The sequence below is a fragment of the Diorhabda sublineata genome, chromosome 8 (assembly GCF_026230105.1).
Source record: "Diorhabda sublineata isolate icDioSubl1.1 chromosome 8, icDioSubl1.1, whole genome shotgun sequence".
NCBI lineage: Eukaryota > Metazoa > Arthropoda > Insecta > Coleoptera > Chrysomelidae > Diorhabda > Diorhabda sublineata.
This window is the reverse complement of record NC_079481.1, coordinates 15,428,847-15,444,422: the sequence shown is the minus strand read 5'-3', so window position 1 is coordinate 15,444,422 and position 15,576 is coordinate 15,428,847. Positions and strand designations below refer to the sequence as shown.

At 31.8% G+C, this 15,576-nt stretch overlaps 2 protein-coding genes across 2 annotated transcripts in view; one reads left to right on the top strand and one right to left on the bottom strand.

Annotated features, from left to right (window-relative positions):
• LOC130448466 (uncharacterized) overlaps positions 1–15,576 on the top strand; it is a 96,310-nt gene that overhangs the window by 12,597 nt on the left and 68,137 nt on the right. The window contains exon 2 of the mRNA XM_056785872.1: positions 6,108–6,463. Coding sequence (XP_056641850.1) covers positions 6,167–6,463 — 297 coding nt within the window. The 5' untranslated portion in view covers positions 6,108–6,166. The remainder of the gene's footprint in view (positions 1–6,107; positions 6,464–15,576) is intronic.
• The window catches only part of LOC130448467 (zinc finger Ran-binding domain-containing protein 2), a 33,414-nt gene that overhangs the window by 17,694 nt on the left and 144 nt on the right, over positions 1–15,576 (bottom strand). Inside the window, exon 2 of the mRNA XM_056785876.1 lies at positions 13,288–15,537. The gene's annotated coding sequence lies outside the window, so the exon portion shown is untranslated. The remainder of the gene's footprint in view (positions 1–13,287; positions 15,538–15,576) is intronic.

Genomic DNA, 15,576 nt, shown 5'->3' with positions numbered 1-15,576 from the left:
CGCCTCGTATATCTATAGTTGTAATTTTCACATTTGTAGAATTAATATAACATTGGAATTATATTAGTAAATGTGAGACACCCATTTGAATATACAATTAAAGAATTCATCTACTACTCTACATGCACTACATGTGCATATAAGGGAAAAGGTTCATTATAAGGCTGTAGCAAAGGGCCACCCATAACTTAGGTCACATGAATTTTAGAACACAATCGTGGTGCTTCAAAAGACATCTATAAAATAGTAACAGGCGACTAATAATTGATCTATGCATATGATCCTGAAACTAAACAGCAATCGACTGTATGGGTCATTAAATCATTATATCATTAAAGACCAGCAAAATCCAACAAATATTGTTCGCGAAGCCCTCAGAAGTAAATAATCGCTTGTTTTTCCGGAATAACTGAATGTCGCTCTATAAGAGCGATGTAGTCAATTCTGAAGTGTTCGAAAAAATCTTGGAAACCATCAAGAATCATTTTCACGACGACAATAGGGGCTCCCACATATCATTTAAAAAAAAAACGTTTTTAAACAGTTAAAACATCAAATTGATGGACCATCTGCATTACCGTCCATGTTTAGTACTTGATTAAATATATTGTGTTTTTACGTTTTTCTACACCTACAGAAACGCCTCTTTTTTCGAAATTACTGGACATTTCACCACCGTTCCATTAGAGCAAAGTATAATGGTCAATTCTGAATGGTCTACCAGCATTCGTTTGCCAGTTATGTGTGAAAAAATCAGAGAAACCAATAGCAGGAGATGAATCATTATCTATGCCAAAAAAAGAGCTTTCACACATTAGTTCAAGGAAAAACGTTTTTGAAGAGTCAAAACGTCGAATGTGAATGGGTGATCTATCGTACAGTATTTGTTTGCCACCAAATGATTTATTCTAATTCCTGCAACAATAAATTGCGAGGTCAACGTACACCTGAAGAAGTAGTTGACGCGTTCAAATTACCAGTTTTGCAGGTACCTCAATCGGAATGTAACAATTGGTTAAAACGCATGCATAACTGTATTTATCTCAATGGAGAATATTTTGAAAAACAATAAAGCCATATAAAATTATAAAAAATTGTTTTTGTATATCTCAAAACTCGCTGAGCATTTTATGTGGGATATATGATAAAAATTTGTTGAGATAAGTTGTTTAGAATCAGTATTTAGATCCCTAGATATACCAAACTTCAAAATCTTTGGTTAATATAATGTTTAATTTTTTTATTTCACATTCGAAGACTAATATTTGTACTGAACACATTGTTTCTACAACCATTACAACAACACTCACAATTGCACCGTCTGACACTTCGATAACCAAGTTATCGTCTTCAGAGACTGAAGGGAAACTGAAACGTAAAATGAGTGTTGAGAGATTGTAGGTCGAGACCAAAAATTTTCTCGAATGTGCCACGAAAACACGAATATCTTAAACGAAATACAAACAACATTTTTTGTACAACTGTGCATGAGAATTTACATCGTCTGAAAATAAATACTTCCAATACATTTTGACGTGTTTTTTTGTCCCAATAAGTTTACGCTTTTGAACGACTCACAATGGGAAAAAAACGTTCTATACCTGGAAATGAATCAGGAACTCTATAAATATATGTTGATTATTATTAATAGGATGTGTTATTACTACAAATAAAACACATAGTTATTATTTTAATTCAAAAAGACGTTATCGTAAGATATAAATATTTTCTTCTAGTTATTTATTTACGTGATTATATATCCATACAAAAAAGATGCAGCTATTACATTTCATCATCTTCAGAATCAAAAGAGCTATCTTGTCATCGCTTGCACTACCATCGTTGGCGTTATTAATTTTGTCAAAACCACAGTCTTGCAGAAGTCCTGGTTTTAATAAATCCATGCTTCTTAAGGAAGGCACTCAATTCATTTCTTTTGAAATTTTCTTTTACTGCTTATAAAAAGGTCAGAACTCAGTAAATATGAATTAAAAATATACTCGTTTCTTTTTCACGACTACACTTTCTTGAAAAATGCTCCCGATATTTTTTAAATTTTTGTTTATGGCTTCTTGAGCTTCTTCTGTTAATTTGGCTATAGGTAGGATTGCCAACCTCAAATTTAAAAAACCAGGATTATAAACACACACGTTATAAACACCAGGACAATTCAGTTTAAAAACAGGACGCATTAATAAAGTTGCAATAGTTAAATAAATAACTATTAAAAAGAGGTGAAATAAAATTCAAGTACATAATTAAAATAATCACACTTTTCAATAAAAGTATTTGAATAAAATTATACGAGTTGAAAAGTAGTTATTAAAATATAAAACAAACACTTTAGTTTATAACAAATTTTTGAAACTTGCTGTAACTAGTACTACCTAATACATTTTAATATTATAAATTTATTAATTTTTACATTTATATATACAATTATATATAGTTTTGATTATTGCAGTTACTGTTGTTGGCAGCAATTGATTTCTTTCTTTTGACCACTGTGAATTTATGAGGGAAAAGACTCTCTCAACATTAATCTTATGACCCGGTATAAAATATTCAACCACTTTCTGTAGCTCTGATTACTGTTCCTAAGAAATGCATTGCTTGAAATATGTTAGTAATAAGGCGTTTATGCTGTCGTCTTTTTGAGTAAGATACAAATTTGTGTTAAAATTTTTCCAATTAACCCACTCGTCAAATAATTTTTCGTTGTCGATTTCAATATTATGATCTTTTAAAAAACAAAAGATTTTTCAATGTTCTTCCAATCTAGCAGATAAGACCCTGTTAGATCAATCCAGTCGAAACTTCTAGATCCTCAAATGGTTCAATTCACATTTTCAAATAGTCATTGATTTCATCATAAAAATCTTTAATTTTAGTTGAAAATCCTTCCGTATTAATTCCCTCGTCATTCTACTTTTTACTCTTAGAAGTCAATCAGTAATATTTTTAAATGTTTCTTTTCATTTATACAAACAAATTATAACTAAATAGTAATCTGAATGTCTAATGCAAGAAAGAGACGGAATAGTAAGCACTTCACGACTATAGTAGAACGAAAGAGATATCATCAAGTGGCACGTTGCGCCTTTGTTTTGAGACAGCACGCAGCGCCACAACGCAATTACTTGCGAGCCGTGAGGCCGCTCGTAGCATAAAAATTTGAAAAGAGGCACGCGAATTTTCAAAATTTAAAAACCCAGGTCGCTGCTTAAAAACTATTCAGGACGTCCCAGAACACTACAAAAACATGTACTGGGAAAACAGGACGGTTGGCAACTCTACTTATAGGCAGCAAAGCAGAGGACACTATTTCAGGGTCACGTATAAAATATTTATGTAAAATAGGAGGCATATTATACCAAGGATATTTATCAACAAAGTATCGAGCGGTTTCGTGTGTGAAATCTCTGAATTTTTCTGCATCAATTTCATGCCCACTTGAAATTACTATCATTATAATATGCATCTTTTTAATGAAATTAATGTCAATGTAAGCAGTTGAAAGTTTCAGTTGAAAGTTCTGCTTCCTTAGAAAACCGTCTAGCGGTATTCCCATCATTTGAATTACAAAAACCGGGCTTAGGTTTGTCTATGATTAAACCAGTTCGTTCACTAAATTCTCTCTGAATACGGACTTTGTTTTCCTGAACAATTTCTTTATCTGTACCTCGAGCTTACCACTTTTTAATTGGTAATTTGTGTGAAAGATGTAAAAGGCATTCAAACATTCGTATCCATCCAAGCAACACGATAATTCGATTTCCAAATTTTCTGTTTTTATTTCTATATTAATCATTTTGTCAATACAATTAAAATCCTTGGAAGTTGCGACACAAATAAAACATTTTTGTGGTTTTGGGCGACAGTATCGGGTGGACGCAGGACGATGATTTTGCCACACGATTTTCTCACCACAAACGAGGCTTATTGGAACAACACAGCTGAATCACTAGTATCGCAAGCATAAAAAGTCTGTTTGTATGAACTATGTCCTGAGCTGCCATCAAAACTCTATTTTAATAATAAACAGAGTTTTTCCAGTTCTTCATCTTTAAATGACCCAATCACAGGTTCCAGGGTCATTAATATGTGTTTCACAGTTTGGTTAAGTAAAGCTTGTAAGGTAACTTCCGCTCAAGTAGAGGTCACTGTGATAGATTCTTTTTCTGGATAACAATTTTTTTTGCAGCTTGAACTACTTTGTAAGAAGGAGATTTTTCTGGAGCACTTCTGAATCCTGATTATGTCATACTGGTATCGAGATAACTTCGGGTCTTCACCTGACATAATTTGTTTCTCAAGCGACTTCTCAAATGCTTTTTTGTATCGACTCGTACGTTTCGGAGATGTGCTGATAATATCATCTAACACTTTTGAAGCTTGCATTTGTCTAGTAGCTCTTCAATTCACTTGAGTGGCATAATTTAATACATTTATTGATGTAGACTCTCTCAACTATTTTGTTTTTAGTCGTTTCGTTCGCTTGGAACTAGATTCAAATGGAATTTCTGAGCGCCCTTTTTTTCTTTTAGGAGTATCTACATTTTCTCTCATTATAAATGAAATTGATGTATCAAGCCACTCAGCATTGTTTTGGAGAAACCTTTTTTCTATCCTGAACGCTTTCATCCAGCGCTATTTAAACTGTGATTTGATTTTATTTAAGCACTTTAAAAGCTATTCACTTTCACATTTTGTTCGCTTCGTTATTTCATCGTTTAAATAATCAAATTGTTAATCAATTTCATTTTTATTTGAAATTCTGAGAATATTAAAAAGTTCTCTCCTTGAAATAAACATGGTGTTTGATTTCGTTTCTGAAATAAAATAATGATAAAATTAGAACATTATTCTTACACTATCTCATTTCATCAGTACATAGACAAAAATTTTTTTAAAGGAAAGTGCAAAAAAGTGCAAGAAAACTACACAATTTTGAGAAGCTAAACTAATACCAATTATAAAAAATATTATTTGAAAACTGTTAAAATAATATTGTTTCATTTTGTTCTTTTTTAAATAATATTAACTAAATACATAAACTTTTCTGCGGATGTAATTTTATTAAAATGTTGTTAGATACCTGAAGTCAAAGGTTCTATGTTAAAATTCAAACAGAAACTATTAAAATATAGCTTTAAAACCTCCCAAAAAATTCAAAATTCAAATCTACATCAGTACACGTACACTATCCGTAGAAACCTGACTTTAGTACAGGGATGGGTGATTTATTGCCAGATATAGGATCTTTCTGCCCCAGTGTGCGCATGTTGTTTTGAAAAAAATAAATCCATAATCACGGTGGTGGAAAATCTGCTTAGTTACATAGTTTGACTAATAATATTGGAATTTCGAAAAAAAAAAATTCTAATGTTTATCTTCCAACAAATTGAAACATCTGAAAGAATTGTGGAATCCACTTTCCAAGAAATAGTTTTCTTAACAGCAGGAACATGAAACATCTCCGGGAATTTATGTTGGAAGTAATTGTTCAAACATTATTATCAATTAATATTCCAGTAAATGAAATTTTTTTATTTATCAATTAATAATGGAATCTGTTAAAAATAAATCCTTCAAAAAGTGATATTTCATGTTTATTTTGTAAATTATTTTGGCAGTGAAAAAAGTGAACATCCACGAATCAATAGAGGTGCGAAAATGTCAAGTTTTTTGACAGTTGTACAAAAAAAATATCATTCTACAATACCCAAGTTTCGAACGTAATCAACATGTTCTTACCGTACCCTAAAGGATAACGATATCTTGTTTTCATACACACAAAATTTAATATGAATTTTAACTGCTAGACATAATAATTTTTTACACACATTTCCGAATGACTTGTCATATTCTAAAATTATTATTTTATATTTGGATTTGAATGAAAGTTATATTTTCGATGTCCGAAAATATGTTTTTAAAAATTTATCAAATTCAAAATTATAATATTTATACAAAGTTGAATGAATTAACTACAATTCATTGACAAGTGTTTACAGTAATCCTATTTTATATTAAAATAAATGCCGAAACATGTTTTAAGAATAATCTAGATTTTTCTTCATATAACTTCAATGATTTTTTTATAGATCCGATGGCAGGAGAAGCAATTATTACACAAAACTAACCCGCGCTTGTCTAAATAAAAATGTCGGGCGGACCAGGCCCGCCACCAGTACCGGGCAACCATCGGAGCGGCACACCGGTCGGTTGGTCTCCTCTTCACTTTCGTCCTACCTCCCCTTACGCCCCGTCGCCGCCACCTCGAATGAGTAGCCCGGCCGCTAATATGTTCGGCACTCGGTTGCCGTACGGGATGCCGTGTCCGAGACCGAGATGGCCAACAGCATTATCGCCTGTTCCGGTACCGCCACCGCATGCTTTTTCGCCACCTCCACCAGGGCCACCTCCTGGACCTAAGCCATTTAGACGTCCAATGCATCCAGTAAGTTTTTATTTTTCCGCTTAAAATGTATATTTTTTATTTATAACAAAGAACTTTCAAGGAGCTCATCAATACTGTATAGTCCGGAATAAACAGTACTAAAACTGAAACATAGGTATCTCTATGTACGCGCTATCACCACTAACTAGTATAGACCTGTCAAATAAATCTTGAATTAATTAGTGGGGCCTAATTGTTTAAAATGGTATTAAGTATAGAGGACTGTTTGTAGTGGAGCATTATTTTTGCTCATACGGAATCGGTGGACGTAATGGATCAAGTCTGCGATAACTGCTTGATTAATTCACACAAAGCTTTACTAAACGTTCTACAAGTAATACTGTAGTTTTGAAGGTTATTGAAAATTTTTGGAAAACGGGTAATTTATTGAGCCAACGAAAAGGACACTTAACAACAACAATAACCATGAACATGTTTTTGAGTGAATCTTGAAAAATCCGAAATCCTTGAATAGCTTTATCATCTTGTGTCAATTGGTTCCAGTTCTTCATATAAGTCTTCGCACCTTGTATACCAACAAAAATTTTGTCGCTTAGTAGTTGAGTAAATCTTAATGAGACAACAAAATATTTTTTAATAGCTTAAGGTGTGATAGCTCAAAATAAGTGGTAACCTTACTTTCAAGAACTATTTGTGAACATCGATTTTTACAAATAATGCATGTGGACCAGTTTTGATGTTAATCGACTCATTTACCACAAAGCAAAATATAGTTTCAAGCGAACCTCTAAAATCAAATATTTAACGGTATATATTCTCGTACCTCGAAGTAATACTGGAATACCTGCCACATTTACAGTAGAAAGTACATATAAAGTGGTACTGGCATACTTAACTAGAGGAGTTAAACCTGGCAACGCTGCATTTTTAAATATTACAATCTTTAAGTGGTGAGCTCTGACTGCGTTGAGTTGCTGGTACGATCTGGAAGGTCCTATTTTTCAATCACCAATATTGTGGCAACTGTTGATGTTGGTTCCGCTATAGTAAATTCAAATTAACATGATCATTTTTATGTTGAAGAAAATGTAATCTATGTTCCGGATGCCACACAAACTTCATAGGAGAGTAAAGAAGATTATTTGAAATTTCCCCAAAATACTTGTAATATCTCAAAATACATAGTATCTGCTATGATTTTTGCTCTGAAGGTATATAATGCTACCGAAATCGTTTAATAGGCTGTTCTCTTATGGAATATTAAACACAAATGGATTATGGGAATTGACGATAAAGGGAAATCCGTAATTTGACAGTAATTATTTTACCATTGCTTGTGGGAACCAACGCAACCCTTAAGATCTGTTAATCATATAGTTAAGTAATTCAAAGTGTGAAAAATCCTAAATTATTTTTTTTGGTTTTTTCCTTTTGATCGTTTCCATTGGAGTTTCTCGGCGAATTAACCAACAAAAATCAGCAAGCCTTTCTGTTGACCATTTCCCACTATAGCGTTTTTAATCTGCAGTATATCCTAATGAAATCTTTCACCATGTTCAACTCAGTTTTTATATTCCCAAGAAAATTATGACAAAATTCCACAAAATCCACCCAAGCTCTTTTTTCGGCTCTGCTCAACTTCGCATCAAAAGCTTCGTCTTTCATTATCTCACGTATCTGCGGATGTACAAAAATTCCCTCCTTCAATTTTGAGTCACTGATTCGAGGAAATTTTGTTTGTAGATATTGAAAACCTGCAACATCTTTATTCATATCTGTCATAAAGTTTTCTTGATGTGAATTGGTGGCAGAAAAATTTTCTGACTTGGCACCAAAGATTTCTGAGATAAATTTTTAAGCTCAGAAGTTAAGCTTTTTCTTAGTGGCCAAGATTTTATTTTGTAATGTTTTTCACTTGAGCGACTATCCTACTCACAAAAAAACAGCAAAACTTTCTGTATCCTCCTTGTAATCCAATGAGTACAGCGACGACTTTTAAACCAGCACAGATATCGAAAATATTCAATTTTTTCGAGAAATACCTCTAGGTTTACATAATTTTCCTTCATATTCGTAGCATGTGCAACGAGCACAGATTGGTATTTATTACCATTATGAAGTAGAAAAGCTTTTAAGCTTATGTTTGAAACATCAATAAAAAGTCCCCATTCGCTAGAATCTTCTGGAAAACTCAGCTCTTGAAGAAGCCCTGTAGCATCATTATAATGTACCAAATCATCTTCGTTGAAAAAGTAACTGGTAAAATCTCCTTACCTCGTATGAAAATATGAAACTCTAGTACTTTTATCCAATATATTCCACTGTTTTAATCTTGATCCAATTAATTGCGCTTTAGATTTTGAAAGTCCCAAGTCTCTTACAAGATCATTTAAATCATCTTGTTTAAGTAAATGAGGTTCTTTAGGTGGACTGGTAGATCCAGACAAAGTGTATGAGGATGAAGATGTACCGGCAGAAAGAAAACTCGATTGAGATTTTATACCAGAAATATTTTTATTTTCCACCTTCTCATTAATTGGTGGAACTGGAGGTGAAGTGCCTTCACCACGAGAAATTGGTCTCTTTGTAGATAGGACGTTCGAGTATACAATCTTATTTTTTTTGAGAATTCTCGTGTTTATGTCATGTAGAAATAACAATCATTTTCATGAATCTGAAGCTCACTCCAAACCATTGGCAAAATATGGATTATAAGGAGGTGTTTTAACAAGATCTGTCATGACAGTTCGCTGTGTTTTTAGTACGAATGTAGCAGAAACAATCTGTAGAATTTTCTCAAGTTCGTGGCATTTTATAACGTAAATTTATTTTAAAATGATTTTCAAACATCTATTTTATATTTATTGGCTTTGCTAATAACAAATACATGAACTACAAATAAAAAACTCAAAACCAATATAGAGAACATGAACTTTTTGCAAAATTTACTAAAACATTTGATATAAAATGTAAACAATTATGACACAAGTTTTCACTCTTTTGTACGCGCCAGAAATTTAAAAAAAAACCCAAATTATTCAAAGTTAAAAAAAATCTCTTTGAAAAATCTAGAGGTGATTGAAAAATTCGCCTAACGGGAATAGATTCAGAACATTTGAATCGTCAATTTTTTTTAAAAGAGGATTCCATTTTCATTATTTATCTTATATTAATGTGACTCTAAGCGATCATAAATATCCCTATCTACTGATTTTAAAATTATTTATAAATATTTTTGTATACGAAAAGATTTAGTATTTAAGGCAGTTTGTACACTGATACTGGGTTCTCAATAGTTTAATATTCGTCGAGTACACTAGCCAGATAATAAAAACCAAGAGTAAATATATTTTCAATTTGGTTAATAAATTGTTTTTTAATAAAGTTGTGAATTGACTGAATAAAAATATACTTTAGATTTTGAGGAAATGCTGAAACTTAATGATAAATATTATGAGGAGGATAAATTTCCACAATAAAAAGCTCCCTCTATTTTTCACTACAATCTCCTTATTTTTAAAGAGGAAATATACCAAATCATCTGATGAATATAGCCAAATATGAGACTATTTAGAGCGAACCACTCTATATAATTCAATATTCGTAGCGGCATATATAACCAGGAAAATAATTATTCTATATTTCAGATATTACGTATTATTTCTTGCTTATTTGAAAATTGAGGCATCTAACTTTATTGGATGATGTTACTTTTATTTTCGCATTCAAGCCCTACGCTTTAATTATAGATTTCTTTTCATAACAGGAAATCTTTCTATCCTTCTAAATATCGAAAATGTTTCTTAAACATACACATGCACAAACACTACATTCCAAATATATCTTCTATGAAGCACCGATTTAGAGTCACTTAAAATAACAGTATTTTGAATGTTGTTTTGAATAAATCAATTTGAAACTTCTTTAACAACAACTACTTCGGATATACGTGCACACGTTAATTTTAATTGTACTTTTGTACTTAACTTTAGTAAATATCTTGGTATCTATTTGATTTCGTCGATCACTTACAATAAGATTATTTGTTCAGTTGAATCTTTTTGGATTCTGGGGCTTTGAAAGGTCTTAAACATATTCAAAAAATTCATTTCATAACATCCGGGTATATTAACAAAGAAGGTAATTTTTTAAGGTCTTTTTTTTAGACAAACCGAACAATAATTTCAGTTTTCTCATAACAGAAATCTGGTCGAAATTACAGGTAAAAAATTGTTTCGATCTATTTCGGTCTTTATCATCGAAATAGGTGGAACCGTCAATTTTTTATCTGGTATTTTGAGCCGATTTTATATTAAAATAGACCTAAAATCATTATAAATCAACACAAAAGAAATTATGTAATATATTTATACAGCCTCAGTTTCACTACTTAGTTTGCAAACTTCGTAACATAATTGTAGCGAAATTATTGTTAATTTTTTCAAATTTTTTGTCTCTTGTTAGTTCAAAATTTAAATATAATTCGAGTTATATCATTTTTTAGCTATAGTATTAGCTATATCAAGTCTAATTTTATTATTCTCCGATATTTCCAATAATTATTGGAGGGGGTTAGAACAATTGATTATCAATTTCATTTTATGTACTTCCAATGGAAATTTATACCCGAAATTTATTATCATTAAAAATACTTTTGTTGTTTATTGTATATTCAAAATATCCTTTGTATCATTTCTATTTTTCAAAGCGGCGCGGCGTCGTAATTATTAACATACTACAATTGATTATTTCTATGGGATGATAGCCAAAAAATAAAAATAAACAGTGATATAAATGTCAATAGAAATAATTCAAATATAATTATAGGTTTTTAGAGTGGTTTGGCATAAGCCCATAGTACAGTGCGAGTCAAGTTAAACGGGACCCAACGGTAACACAAACAATGTTATTATTAATTCCATTGGGAGATATAATCCTCCAAAAATAGATGGAACGTCCATCCTTTATGGTATAACTGTGTTCATTTATTCTTCAACAATTTTTTCTCACATTACAAACTTTTTTTAATAATTTTAATATTATATTATTTCTCCATTATTGGAACGCTAATTGCGTTACTGCTGTAGCAAAAAATGAAATTGAAAATAAATCAAAAATTCTGCTCTTATCTTAAAAATTTCAATTCACAATCGAAATACAAAATAATAAAATTTTTTTAATGTCAAATTTGATCAAACTAAAAATAACATAAAACTAAAATGGTATAGAAGACGAACTTGGTCCTCAAGATATTTAAACTTCAATTGATGTCATCCTATGTCACAAAAAAGATCAGTGATAATAAGTTTGGCTGATAGATCTACTCAACCTTTTTTAAGTTTAACCATTTAAAAAATTCTGCAAACTTCGAAATAAATGGTAATCAGATGATGCCAGATGCTGGCTGCATGGAGGATGTGGCATCACTTCCCAGCCAAGTTCCAATAGTTTCCCACGAGTTGCCAAAGATGTGTGAGGCCTTGCATTATCTTGGTGGAACACTAAACTTTTCCGATTTGACAATTGTGGCCGTTTTTCTTTGATTGCTTCATCCAGTTTCATTAATTGTTGACAGTAAACATCAGAATTTATCGTTTGCTTCCTTGGAAGCAGCTCAAAAAACACAACACCAAACTGTTTCAATTTCAGCTTTCGATGTGGTTTGTGCTGGTTCATAGTGTTTACTCCATGATCGTTTTCGAGCTATGTTACTGTACAGAATACATTTTTCATCACCAGTGATGATTCTTTCCAAAAAAGGGTCAGTTTCATTGCGCTTAAGATGGATATCGCAATTGTTGATTCTTTGTGTTAAATGAATTTCTTTCAATTCGTGAGGTACCCAAATATCAAACCTCTTAACTTCTAAAGCTACGTCAATGTGACTAGTATCACGTGACAAACGGCAAAGTACAGCACTAACATAAGTTATTCAAATAATAAAGTAAAGCTCTCTATTAGTAGAAAACGAAAATACTTGAAAACCTTAAAATAACTTTATGTATAAAGTATCTTGTAATGATTGTGACGCTATTTACATAGGACAGACATCTCAATGCTTATAAACTAGAGTAAAAGTTAATCAATATGATAAAGAAGATAAAACAGCATTAGTAAACAATGAAATATAAAAAAAACATACATTCAATTTTAAAATTTTTTAAAACGGAATTAACTGCACGAAAAAGAGAATGGGTCATATACATGATATCCTGGTATCTTGGTATCATTGACAAAGCTGTCAATGATAAAAACTAAACAATTTGAGTAAAATTTATGGTTCTATTTTATAAATTTTAATGCAAATAGGTATCTGCTACATATTTTTGAAATATAAAAATTGAGAAAAAATTTATTTTTCTTACTAAAACAGATTTCTATTTTGATTTTATCTATTGATTAACATAATAACTCAAATAGTCAAGGCCAAGTCATATATTGATAAAGAAACTTAACCCTTAAACAGGTCTTTTAGACACGGTCGATTTCTTTTCGCTCCAGTAGAGCCTGCATTTTTTCACTGTTGGGCTTGAGGTTCTAGAAGAGTCTCAGTGTGCTTTTAGTCGAAGTAGAAAGCTCGTAAGTTTTCGAATTCACCAACCTCCGCGGTCATAGTGCACGATTTCTCTAAAAATCTAAAATCCTTGTATTCAACTCGTCTCACTGGCAGACCTATATACAGGGCAGTTATGTATTTCATTTTTATGACGGGGTTGCGTTTTGGTAAATCTTTTTTTATTTAATATTTTTTTTTCATATATTGTTTCTGGTCTTTTTATCATTCTGTGATGTATTTTTCCAATAAATTAATTTTATAGTTTAGAGGTTATGTTCGAAACAAATAACAGTGTATAATTACTTACCAATAGTCGCAAGATGTAACTAAAACACCACTTATCCACAATAATTTTCCTTTAGCAAAAAATCTCACTTGAATATTTTAAAAATATTTACTTTTATGACTTGAAAACAATTTTTTCGTATTACTGCTACAAACCGCAGCCGATGCACTACAGCTAAGAAAAGTGATTAGATATTAGATATATTAGATAAGGATCATTTATGGATTGATAGATGGTGACACTGGTTTTAAATATAAATCATTTCAAGGTACACTATGTCCAAGGTACATTAGCCTCTCCGTACTCATAAAATTCAAAAACAAATATGAAGCTGTTCAGAAAAATTGGTGAAACATATTTTAATATAAAAAAGTGTTGAATACGCTCGGACCAAATTTTCATTAGTAATAACCCAACGATCTCGATAATTGTTAGGAAAAATTTTATAACAGGTTCCGAAAGCTTACTGCTTGGAAACAGATCAGCGCCGTAGTCGGAAGTCTGTTTCCTGTACATTAATGATTTACTCGAAAGATAACCCACCTTCTGGAGGTCCTCTTACGGTGAACACTCCAGAAAATATTAAATTAGTAGAAGAAATTGTTTTAATTGATCGGCTGTTGAGAGCAAAAGAAATTGCAGCAGAGACGGATATTCCAAAACAAGTGCTCTGAGAAAATTAGTACAAGGTGGGTATTTCGAATTCTCAGCGCAATTGTGACGGGTGATAAAACTATGATCTGAAACCCCAGAGAGATCCTTGTACCGGAAAGGAAAGAGAAGGAAACACTGTATCCTGGTGGACAATAAGGGGGTATGTTTGGAGTTTTCAAGAAAAGGGAAGGATCTACCGAAAGGGACCTTAAAGCTCTTCCTGGAGAATTTGAAGATATGAAGATAGTTGATAAGGAGAGAGAAACAATAGAAATTGAAAAAATTGTTCAAATACCTAAAGATACAGAAAATCAATAAGAAAAAAGCGGACGGTTTGGTATTTCTAAGAAAACGTCAGGATCATTGGAACGAGATGTTAAAGGAAGTCCAAAAGATAAAGAAGCAGAAATCATACATCTTCAGAAAGATAGAAGACCAGAGAAAAGGAGTCCTATATTTGGTATCAAAAAACCAAAAATTGTACTGTCAGAAGATACTGTGAAGAACATGTCAGTTTCCTAGAAACAGAAGTAGAAAATTACAATGATGCCAAACAAATTATTGGAAAAACCACGTCACAAGTTGTCGATAATGAAGAACAAATAAAAACAAAAAAAATTCAAGGATCGAAGTAATGACACTGGAAGAAGAGGTATTTTTGGCATTTTCAAGAAAAGGACCGAATCTCTAGAAAGGGATAATAAAGTAATTACCAAAGGCTCACCACCAGATATCGAACATTCCGAAAAACCAGCTAGACAATTAGACTTAGACACAAAAGATAGAGGGGCTGAAAAAGCAGAATTTCCATCTCAATCTTAAGGTCACAAAAAGTACCTAAACAGTGATGGTTATATAATACGTTATTTTGTAAGTGAATTACTAAGGCAGTTACGTTAACGCGACTATGAATTTAGTTAGTTACTTAAGAGTTATTTATACAACAAGTAAATTGATACTTTTTTTCACCATTAGGACGGTTTGACGGCTCAAGCGTCATACAAAATTGTTTCTACGTTCGTAGACATAAAAAAATTCGGCAAAACGTTCATTTTGTAATAGTAATATTAAAAGTATGTGAGCATTATTAATTTGATGTTGAAAAAATAACATCGTCTATAGTCGTATTAGTACTTATTGGATTGTTTGTAGGATCGTAGGATCTACATTTTCAAAGTTGCTTGAAGTTGAACTAGTTGTTCCTGTTAAAATTTTCACTGCGGAATCCATTTTGTTTTTTATTTAGTCGTCTATGTAGCTCTCTGCAACTGTGTTGGATTTCCACACACCGTGCTTCTTTAGTTGGATTATTTCACCATCAGAATCCACTAATAGAGACGCCGAAGAGCGTCGAAATGTATACCCAGTGTAGTTTTTTGGATTAAGTAAATACAAATGTTGCAATGAGCGAAGGAATTTTTGAAAATGTATTGATACCTACAGCTTGATCTATTTTGACATTTGTGGGTGGTTTGCTCCAAATCGACATTAAACATGTGGTTTTGTATCAGATACTGTCATAATTAAAACATTTCCGGTATTATTAATATCGTTACACTTCATTTTATATAATTCCTTCCTCCGTAGAGCTCCTACGATTCCGAATATTAAAGCAACCTGAAAGATGTTACAAATAATATCTAAACTTACATTAAA